The sequence below is a fragment of the Nomascus leucogenys genome, chromosome 17, assembly GCF_006542625.1.
Source record: "Nomascus leucogenys isolate Asia chromosome 17, Asia_NLE_v1, whole genome shotgun sequence".
In the NCBI taxonomy this organism is placed as follows: Eukaryota; Metazoa; Chordata; class Mammalia; order Primates; family Hylobatidae; genus Nomascus; species Nomascus leucogenys.
This window is the reverse complement of record NC_044397.1, coordinates 4,738,207-4,749,348: the sequence shown is the minus strand read 5'-3', so window position 1 is coordinate 4,749,348 and position 11,142 is coordinate 4,738,207. Positions and strand designations below refer to the sequence as shown.

General features: G+C 44.4%; 1 protein-coding gene across 1 annotated transcript; it reads left to right on the top strand.

Moving 5' to 3' along the window:
• The first annotated feature begins 1,847 nt into the window (after positions 1-1,847).
• TREML4 (triggering receptor expressed on myeloid cells like 4) lies at positions 1,848-11,142 on the top strand. Its single transcript, XM_012496278.2, is given in 7 exon segments — positions 1,848-1,907; positions 2,131-2,429; positions 2,431-2,456; positions 2,933-2,983; positions 4,291-4,348; positions 10,373-10,504; positions 10,947-11,142. Coding segments are annotated over 6 exon segments (591 nt in total). The 3' UTR covers positions 10,470-10,504; positions 10,947-11,142.

Below are 11,142 nucleotides of genomic sequence, written 5' to 3'. Positions count from 1 at the left end.
GGGGGTGAACCATATTTGTTTGCGCAGCACCATTTCACAGGGAGACTTGGGTGTAGGCTGGTGGGTTGTAGGGGTCAGTGGTCAGTGATGAGGAGGTTGGTGGCCTGAAGGGGTGAATGACGCAGTGGGGACCTCAGGTGGGTGGGTCTAGACTCACCATGGTGCAGAAAGGGAAGCAATTGAGTGTTCCCATCAGGACTGTGACATCATGATGGCAGGAAGGAAGCTGTCACAAGGGTGGCCAGCCTGCCTCTCTTCTTCTGCATCTTGCTGAGCTGTTCCCCCAGTCACATTTCCCCGAAGGTTTCTCAATTGTAAAGTAACCGCCCAGCCTCGTGGGGAGATGGTGACCGCGTATGTGGGGCAATATCCTGCAGCAACTACAAGAGGCCCTGGGCCAGCCAGCAGACAGCACATCTGGGTGGCGGATAGAGTGGAGGGGGCAGGGCTCTGGGGGTGGCCCTGGCTGCTGCTGCTGCTGCTCCTGCTGCTGCAGGTAAGGAGAGTGGGTAAGCAGGCTGGGGAAGAGGGGACCAGGGAGAGGGAAGTAGACAACCCAGAAGTGCCCACTAGTGGGAGTTTCCTCTCATATCTTTGGGATGGACTGGAATGGGATCAGGTAACGTGGTACAAATGGGAAAGGGAAAGGAAGGCAACGCATGCAGACTGTGCTTGTCCAGCCTGACCCGGGAGGGACTGCGTGATGAAACAGAAGCTGGAGGTTCCTCTACTGCATCTTGAAGTTGAGAGAATTAGGTGGATTCAGCAAAGCAATCCCCCAGGACTGTGCTGATATCCTGGGAGATGTAAAGAAAAGTGAGACAAAGTCTCCCCTTAAAAAAGCATTCACTCACTGTGCAGAGGAGGCATTAGTAGAGCAAAAGGTAAATAACAGCAAAAAGACAGGCAGTAACATGAAAACAAAACTTCTGTGGAAGTCACTCTAGCAGGGCACAGAAGGGAATGTGGAGAAGAGGACAAGAGTTCTGGAATCAGAGAGGGCTGGGGCAAATCCCATCTCAGCCACACTCCATGTATGTGACCTTGAGTAAGGTTTCTAACCTCTATTAGGCTCAGTTTCCTCATTGTAAATGGAACTGACTCACAGGTATCAGAGGGTTGTCTTAAGAATTAAACAGTGGATGCATGGAAAGCCCTTGGCTCAGTATTTAGGGCCTAATAAGTGCTTAATAAATGTTATGATGGCAGATGATGATGATGGAACCAGGTGTAGGGTGATCCGTGATATTGAGGGTGAAGAGGAGATAGAGACAAGTGCCAGCTGCAACTGTTCAGGTTGACTCCCCTCTGGGACCAAATGGGAATATCCATGCCATTTAGGAGAATAGAGAGAAGAATGGGAAGAGCATCTGTCTTGGGGACACCAGGAGCCAATACAAAGAACTGTGTGAGGCCAAGTGCTATGGCTCACACCTGTAGTCCCCACACTTTGGGAGGCTGAGGTGAGAGGATGGCTTGAGCCCAGGAGTTCGAGACCAGTCTTGACCAGCAGTATGACTGGCTGGAAGGCATAAAGCAGCAGACATAGGGAGAAGTTCAGCGAAAGGCAGCAGAGCAACGCAGGAGGGCTGAGGTGCCCAGGCCCAGAGACAGACTCTGTAGCTGGTGGCCCCTTCCAAGGCCTGGCTGCCCCTCCTCCCCTGGTCTGCAGAGCCCACCCTCCCAGGCCGACCATTTCCCTAGCAAGGCATTGACCTTCCACAGTTTTCCCAGCTGGGAGACACTGGAAACCTGGGGCAGAATCAGACCCAGTGTCTGACTCCCTCTCCTGAGAGGGCTCCCCTTTTTCTCCTCTCCTCTGCTGTCAGAAACAGATTTGGGCTAGAATGGCCTGGGGGGTCCACACCTGCTGCTTCCACCTGTGCTGGTGCTGCTCCTGGCCTCAGGTGACATGGAGGGAAAGAGGGCAGAGGGTGTAAGGAGTGGGATGAAGAATGAGTGCGGCAGGGAGCAGCATGGCTCTGTGACCATAGGACAGAATTTAGGGGCCCTCTTCCATGTGTGGGCATCAGAAGTAGTTCCCGCTCCCCTCCCCCAGCCTGTGAAAGGAAAGGTTGCATCTGTCCAGAGCTCTGACCTGGCTCTCTTTCTGCAGGTTCCTGGGTAAAGGGCGCTGTTCCTGAAGAACTTCACAAACACTCAGGACAGACGCTCTTCCTGCAACACCAGTACTCACCCAAGAGAGGGCCCTATCAGCCCAAATCCTGGCGTCAGCAGGCATCTCCAAATTGGTGTGCCTTACTTGTCACCAGCTCCAAGCCCCAGACAGCAGTTCAGAAGTCTCGTTACACAATATGGGACAAGCCAAATGCTAGCGTCTTCAAAATCACCATGATTCAGCTGAAGGAGGACTCGGGATCCTACTGGTGTGGAATCTACAACACTTCCAAAAACTTCATCACTGTTCTGAGATGTCAGCCTGGTGGTGTTTGCAGGTGAGCTCTTTTCTTGAGGAAATACCACTGTGCCACCCCCCAGGGACCTGAAGGAAATGTCACTTACCCCCTCCCATGCCTCTATCATCCCCCATCCTGCCAGGTCTTCTGCTCTGGTCCAAGGGGAGCAAAGAACCTGTCCCCAGACATGGACTCTCACCTCTCCTTCACCCAGCACATCCTGGCCTCAACTGTTGGGAAGATACCCCCAGAGGTCCCTGGACAGAGACGCAGTCTCTCTGTCACTCTGCGTCTCTCTCTGTCTTACACAGGCACACCCACAACTCTTCTTTTCACACACACACTAATACACATACACCAACAGCTCTGTCATGCAGATCTTAGGCACAGGACACTCCTGGCTTAAGACATCATGAGGGTCTGGCTCTGGGTCCCTACCTCCTGTCATGTATGGGGTATACCCCGCTCACTTCTGGGCCCCTGGAGAGTCATTGTTTGCTGTCTTTTTTCTTTAGTCCCAGCCATGTCTCCTATGTGGACCCTCCCCTGGCTCCCAATGAACACAGGTAGGTTGGAGGCCTTGGTGGGGGGAGATTAGAGGAGTCACCAGGCAGCTTGGGAGCCTCAGATTCAAGGAAAGGGAAACCAGGGAGGCCTGCCTCTGAGGACTGATCTCTTGGGGCCTGGACTGGTGGGAAGATATCTTCAGGGCCCACTGTCTCCTAGGGAGAGAAACATGCACTATCTGATGTGATCAGAAGATCGCCATGTTGTCATGATGATGGGCGGGTGTCCCCAGAAGGGAGTCCATATGGAACACCTTGCACACGTGTGTCCCAGCCCTCCTGCCCCTGGCCTCCCGCCAGCATGGAGAGGACAGTGCCAGACTTAACTTTAGCTGGATATGGAGATCTCAGGCCTCAGTTCAGGGGTTTTAACACTGGGAGGGAGGTCTTGGGAAGGGAGGGCCTGATTAGCTCCTGAACCCTGAAATCAGGTCCAGGGCACCCAGGGATCCTTCTCTGGTGGGTTGGGGCATAGGTTACAGCTGTGGAGCCCCCAGGCCATGACTCAAAGTTTGGTAGTGAAGAAAGGGGAAGAAGATGCAGGTTGTTAATTGTGGAGGAACCATAGAAAAGACAGTTCAACATAGATTTCTGCAATGAGACAAAATGGAACCCAGAAAATGTGGAAACAGGAGACCATATTGGTGTGTTGAAGGGTGAGTGTGAGTAGAGTGACTGCAGCGTGGGGCGGATGGTGGCTGGAGATGTCAGCCAGAGAAAGATGAGAGGAATACTCTTGAATTCTGCTCCTATCTTGTAGTAATGAGTTTTGAGGCCATGACGGCCTCCCCTTCGCCGTAGGAATAGGCTGCAATAGACTAGGTCACAGGTGCCCTGGGGGACCATGGAGCCCAGCAAAAGCCATGAGCTATTGATGGAAACAGACAACAAACTGCCAGAGCATTTGTTCCCTAGCCCTCTCCTCCTGCAAACTCCAGCGTGAGTGGATTACAAACAGACTATCTCTCAGGGAGTTTGAAGGTGAAACCCTAACCAGAGGATAAGCATGGCAGTTAATGGGGGTCCCTGGGGTCTTGTGATCTAGGGCAGGGTTCCCCAAGCCTGTTAGAGACTGAGCCGCAGAGCAGGAGGTGAGTGGCGAGCCAGTGAACTTCATCTGAATTACAGCCTCTTTTCATAGCTTGCATTACCGCCTGAGTTCCGCCTCCTGTCAGATCAGTGGCAGCATTAGATTCTCATAGTAGCATGACCCCTGTTGTGAACTGCGCATGCGAGGGTTCTAGATTGCATGCTCCTTATGATAATTGAATGGCTAATGATCTGTCACTGTCTCCCATCACTCCTAGATGGGGCCATCCAGTTGCAGGAAAACAAGCTCAGGGATTCCACAGATTCTGTGTTATGGTGAGTTGTATAATTATTTCATTATATATTACAATGCAATAATAATAGAAAGAAAGTGCACTATAAATATAATGTGTTTCAATCATCCTGAAACCACCCCTCACATTCTGGTCAGTGGAAACATTGTCTTCCACAAAACAGGTCCCAGGTGCCAAAAGGTTGGGGACTGCTGCTCTAGGGCTTTTCCCCTCTCACTTTTAACGCTCAACAGGCAGAGGATTTAGCCTCTGTTCTTCCCCATTACCAGATTCATATCTAATATGCCTAGGTGAATCTGAATTCACAAGCCAAAATACCTAGGCTTCTTGGTAGATGCACTACCTTAGAAGAATGACAACACACCCAACAATAGAAACTGTGAAGCAGAACTATGGGAACTTCCCATTCCCCAGGAACTGTAAGTACCTGGGATCAGTCTGGCTAAAGGGTTGAGGGGAGACATGAACTATGTGGATTGTTAAATATAGTGAACCCCAAGTTTCTCTTCTAAGAATCAGTACGTCAGTACGTTCAGCTCTCTTATTCTTTGATTCTCCATTTTAAGGTTGAACTTCCTGGTTCTGTTCGGCCCCTTGCTTCTAGTTTCAGTAAACAACTTTCCTGTCTGTCCTAATTAATAGTTCATCTCTGTTCCGCTGGTCACCTGCTCTATCCTGACACATCCTGGTCACTTGCTTTGACTTGAGTCACCTTTGGTCACCTGCTCCATCCTGACTCATCCTGTTCACCTGCTCTGACCTAAGTCACCTTTAGTTACCTGTTCCTAACCGTCCTTCTTGCCAAACTACTCACCCCACCACTCTGGCTCATACTCCTGCCCTCTCCATAGCCAATCGGAATTAGCTTAGGCTGTGTGGTCCAACCCTAGCCACTAGGGGAATGACACAGCAGTAGGGGCTACCTGCATCAGGAATAAGAAGTGCTGCCCCTCCCCTGTCCAGATGTGCTCTCGCTGTTGTTTCATCTGTGAGGAGCACCCTTTCTGCAGCCATTGTTTCATCTGTGAGAAGCACCCTTTCTGCAGAAAGTAAAAATTGCCTGGCTGAGAAAATTAATGTTCGAAGCTTTTCTTGCAGCACAGGGGAACAAGCATTTTGCATTTCTAACATGGATCATAAGGAAGATCCATCGAATAAAAGAGCCAAATGGCAATCATAGTTGTGAAAAATATTATAGACCATAATGTATGTGATGAAGGATGGCTGTGGCTGGACAGTGAGCAGGAAGAGGAGTGAGGAATTTTTGTGGAAGGTCTTGGAAAGAACTGGAGATTTAAAAATCAAAGACAAGTTAGGAGATGTGAAGGAGAAAAGTAGATGTACTAATGTATGGATATCAAGAACCCCTGTGGGAGATAAAGGATGAAAGAAAGAAATATTTGAAGAAAGAATCTAAGGAAGCTTTTCAAAACTATAGAAGAAGAAAAGACCTCACATTGAAAAGATTCATAAATTGCCAAAGAGGGGAAAACAGCAAACACACACACACAAAACACCAGTAGACCCATTATGTAAAAGGGAAGAACATCAAAAACAGAGGGAAAAGTCTGAAGGCTTTCAGATCACCTACAAGGCAACAAGATTAGATTTCCCTCTGAGTTCTTAAGAGGAACACTAGAGGTAAGAAGACAATTGAGTAATATTTCTAAAATACTAAAGAAAAACTTTGTATATAGTGTTTTGTATTCAGCCAAATTGTCACTCCAATGTGAAATCATAAAACCTCTGGATTCTCAAGGCCTCAGAATGTTTGCCACATGCAAACATCCCCACTGAAAACACTCCTGGAGGAAGGAAGCCAGGATGAAAAACAAACCCTGGGGATGCTGCAAGAGGTGAGGGAGTAAGTGTGCCCAGCATCTTGGGAATGTTTATTTTTATATTTTTTGATTCATATAAAATGCAGGTAGGAGCTAAATGAAGAATAAGAGAAAATACATTCATGATCATTGAAAAATAATATTCTAGACCAGTGATCCCCAACCTTTATGGCACCAGGGACTGGTTTCGTGGAAGACAAGTTCTCCGTGACTAAGACAGGGGATGATTTCAGGATGATTCAAGTGCATTATTATTATTGTGTACTTTACTTCTATTATTATTACATTGTAATGTATAATAATTATACAACTCATCACAATGTAGAATCTGTGGGAGCCCTGAGCTTGTTCTCCTGCAACTAGACAGACAGTCCCATCTGGGGGTGATGGGAGACAGTGACAGATCATCAGGCATTTGATTTTCATAAGGAGCATGCAAACTAGATCCCTGGTATGCGCAGTTCACAATAGGGTTTGTGCTACTATGAGAATCTAATGTCACCACTGCTCTGACAGAAGGTGGAGATGAGGCGGTGATGCAAGTGATGGGGAGAAGCTGTAAATACAGATGAAGTTTCTCTTGCTTGCCCACCACTCAGCTCCTGCTGTGTGGCCCTATTCCTAACAGGCTAGGAACTGGTACGGTCTGTAGCTCAGGGGTTGGGGACCCTTGTTCTAGACAATATCAACACGGGGTAAAAAGGAGATACTAGAAGCCCATGGAAGGATGGTTGGGTACTTGTCTCATGAGACAAGCTCAATGTAGCAATTGTACTAAATCAATGTAGATATGAGTCTTCAGGTTACATAAAGAGAATGTATACCCTTTCATCCAGCAAAATAAAACTCTAGCCAAAGGAAAGTTAGATATGAATTAAAAAAATAAAGCACAGTAAGTGGAAATATAAAATAAAAAGGTAGATCTAAGTCCTAACATAAATGCAATTCCAATAAATTTAAGTGGATTAAATTCACAAAATAAGGACAGAGACACTCTGAGTTTTAAAAATTCCAATGTTATACTACCTATAAGAGATAGATACACTTACAAAAACATCTTAAAAAGTTCAAAAAGTTAGAAAACTACATTTGACTATTAGGAAACAAAATAAACTGTTCTGGCACTCTTAATATTGAACAAAATAGAATTTAAGGTAAAATATCATGTCTATAAATTTGTCTATAAAATAGACAAAGATACATTTTATATACTAATGAAAGGTGCGCTTGAATGTGAAAATAGAGCCATCATAAGCATGTCTGCCTAAATTTTGGCCATGAAATATATGAAACAACACTATCAGAAATGCAAGGAGAAATAAATATTAGCTATTGTAGTTGGAGGCTCACATGCTTCTCAGAGGAACAAAGACCAATCAGACCAAAACTAAATAAAGGGATCTAAGTTCTAAGCCAAATAACTAATAAATTCCAGGTACTATGCCATCATATATTTATAAATGTGTTATATATGTTATGAGATATGTATAAGAATATAGGATGAATATGTAACAAATTATACTTTTTAAAAAATATTTTCAAATATATAAATATGTAGTTTCAGATTGAAACTGTTCTAAACTATATAAATGTATTATGTATGTTTTATAAAATACAGTATTCATAATATATATTATGTGAACCTTGTATAAGTAGGCATACCTATGTTTATAACCCTCTACATAATTAAAAACAGATAGTATACATTCTTTCAAATACAAGGAATGTATTTACAAAAGGACACCTTGTATGAGGACATATAAGAAGCATGAAGAAATTCCAAAGAATCAGTATGACACAGAATATATTCTCCAAACCCAATGCAATGACATAAAGAATGCATAAGAGAAGTAAAGATAAAATAGCACTTTTCAAACTAATTATTAATACATTCATATGTGAATTATTAAGTATGTAATAAAATATATTTTGATAATATGACCACTACATGTCAAAAAGTATGGGGCATAGTTAATATTGGAGAGTAATTAGTAGCTTTGAATATATTTGTTGGAAAACATGAAAGCTTTCAAATTAATGAGCTAAGGAAGCATCTTAAGAAGATGGAACATGAGCATCAGGGCAAGCCCAAAGAATCATAAAGGAGGGAAAGAATCATGGTAAGCGCTGAAACAAACTGAATGATTGAAAATGAAGATCAAGGTAAGTCATAATTCATTCTTTGAAAGTTTAAAAAGATAGCCATATTCTTGTCAAGACAAATGAAGATAAAAGAAGATGATAACCACAAATTGAAGAAAAGGAAGAAAATAACCATGCACTCTTTCTATAGAGATTTTAAAATAAATAAATCCTGAACAAAATCTTGTTGTTTTAAACCTTAGAAGTGCACAAATTCCTTAAAAAAATGTGAACTGAGAAGATTAACACAAGAAGAAACAGATTTCAATAGATAAATAAATAGGAAAACGGAAATGGTAGATAAGCCCCACTCTCAGAGAAAATTCAAGACTCACGTGGTTTTGCCAGTAACTCAATCTTTTAAGAAACATTTGATTTATATTTCATACAAGATGTTGCAGAAAATAGAAAAGAAATAAGAACAGCCCAGGTTATTTGAAGGGGGTAGTGTCATCAAAATCACAAAACCAGTTACGGGGGATATAAGAAAACTAAATTATAGGTTTATTTCTCTGATGCCCGTGGAGTCAATTCCCAAATTACCATTAGCTAACTGAATTCAAGAGTGCATCAAAAAGAAGACTGTATTATGATCGAGTAGAATTTTATCACAAAACAGAAAGGATTGTTCAACTTCAGAAAACTCTATTAATATAAGTGAACCAAATTCATAAACTACAGGGAAAAAAGTCAACTGCTGCACAAAAAGCATTTGGGAACCTTGAGCACATTAATGTTATATGAAAGAGCTCTTAAAAATGAAAATAAGTACAGATAACTTGGTAAATATTGTACACCAATGATTACAATAAACGTTATTTAGTGGAGAAAGCATAAACTCAAATTCAGGATTTCTGCAGCTACCATTAATGTCTTCCATAATATTAGAGGTTCTGATCAATGCTTGAAGGAAAGGAAAACAAGTTACAAGAAAGAAGATTAGACAAGAAGAGAAAAAACTGTCATGACTTGCAGATGATGGGATCATCTATCCAGAAAAAGAATGAGAAACAACAAACTATTAAATCTCACAAGAGAATTTAGCAAGGCTGCCAGATACAAAATCAACCAACATACATCACAAGTAGATTTCTATGAAAAATAATCATTTAGAAAAATAAGATAGTTTTCATTACAGTGACAAAATCATCAAGTTTCTAGAAAGAATTAATTTAAGCAAGACCTATTTGGAGAAAACTACAAAATGTTAAAAAATGACAGGTGATCTGAATAAAGAGAAATAATCCATGATTTTGGAAGAGGCAATAACATTGTAAAGATGTCAATTTCCCCCAAATTAAAGTCTTTAAATGTAATCCCAAACACAACTTCAGTTTATTTTGTAAAGAACTTGAAAAGTTTACTCTAAAATTATATGAAAAAAAGACGATGCATGACTAGCTAAATCAACCATGAAAAAGTGAAAATAAAAAGAACTCACTGGCTTTACCAAATATTAAGTAATACTGAAGCAGGAAACTACTGAGGCCACAAGGGAAAAGCAGATTTGCTGGGACAGCATCGTCCCAGAATCAGAGATAGGCAGGCCAGGAGTAGGTGCCACACAGAGGGGACCTGGGAGGGACCCCTGGCACCTGTAGACAGGACATCTAGGTCTGTGCTCTGCCACTGCTTCTAAGGGTTTAGTCAGGTCCTGTGCAGTGTCTGGGCCTCATTCCTTCAGGTGTGATATCTTGGCTGGTCTTAAAGATGCCCTTGGCTCTGATTCCTAAGAGGCTCCTGATAGTCCTGTCCTACCTGACCTAGTTAGGGAGAGTTCCTCCTGCCCCGGCTCTATCCTTCCCCTTCCCTGAACTCCAATCCCTTGTTCTTCCCCTGGCCAGCTTTTTCCTCCATTCAAGACTTTGAGGTTCCTTCTGACTAGATCTCCTCTCAGTCCCAGAGCCCTCTGTGGCTCCTGCCCCATACCCCTGTGTCATAGTCAGTTCAGGGTGGGCCTCTAGACAAACAGCTCCAGCCACAGGGGGCCTGGCTAAGGGACACAGCAGCAGCAGGTGACATTCTGGCCCAAGTCCATCCTCCTTTCTCCTTCCTCACTGCAGGAAATCAAGTGCCCCCATCTGCCTTGGCTCAGCTGGCCCCAAACTCCTGATCTCTGTGTTGTGTGGACTCCTCCTGGCCAAGGGCCTGATGCTGTGAGTCCTGTTTGTGTTCCTGACCTGCAGGTGCCACAGGTGAGTGGGGCCTGGGTTTGGCCTGGGGGGCAATGGAGCTGGGGCCAGACTCTGTTCCTAGAAAGACGGCTACGAAAAAGAAGCCAGATCACAGAGGCAGGAGAAATGACAGCTGAGTCCAATTTAAATATGTGTTTACTTGCAATCTCTGCCTTCCTACAGACACAAATCTTAGAAAAAGACAGAGGCTTTCTAGGAGTCCCATTCCAGGACTCTGCCTCTGTCTTTGTCCTGAGAGGAACAAGGCCAGAGGACAAAGCTGAGAGTGCCTGGGTAGAAGATTTAGGAGACAGGAAAGGGCAGGTAAGGAAGCAGGTGACAGGGAGAAGGGAGGGAAAAAGGAGGAACAGGTAACAGGGACAGGGTGAGACAAAGAGGCAGAAAAGAGGGTCGGGAAAACATCATTTCCATTCATGACTTTCCTTCTCTTGCCACATCTCAGGACAGCAGTGATGGAGGTTTCTGATTGTATCAGCCCAGCCTTGCCCCAGGACCCTTGGGTGCTTGAGTCACAGCATGGATCCAGGATGAATCCCAGTTCTTCCCCTGCCCAGCTATTGGGAGCCGCCCCAAGCATTGCGCCCCACTGCCCCGTGAGGAAAGGCCAGCGCTAAGCCTATTGGAGAGAACTTTCAGCC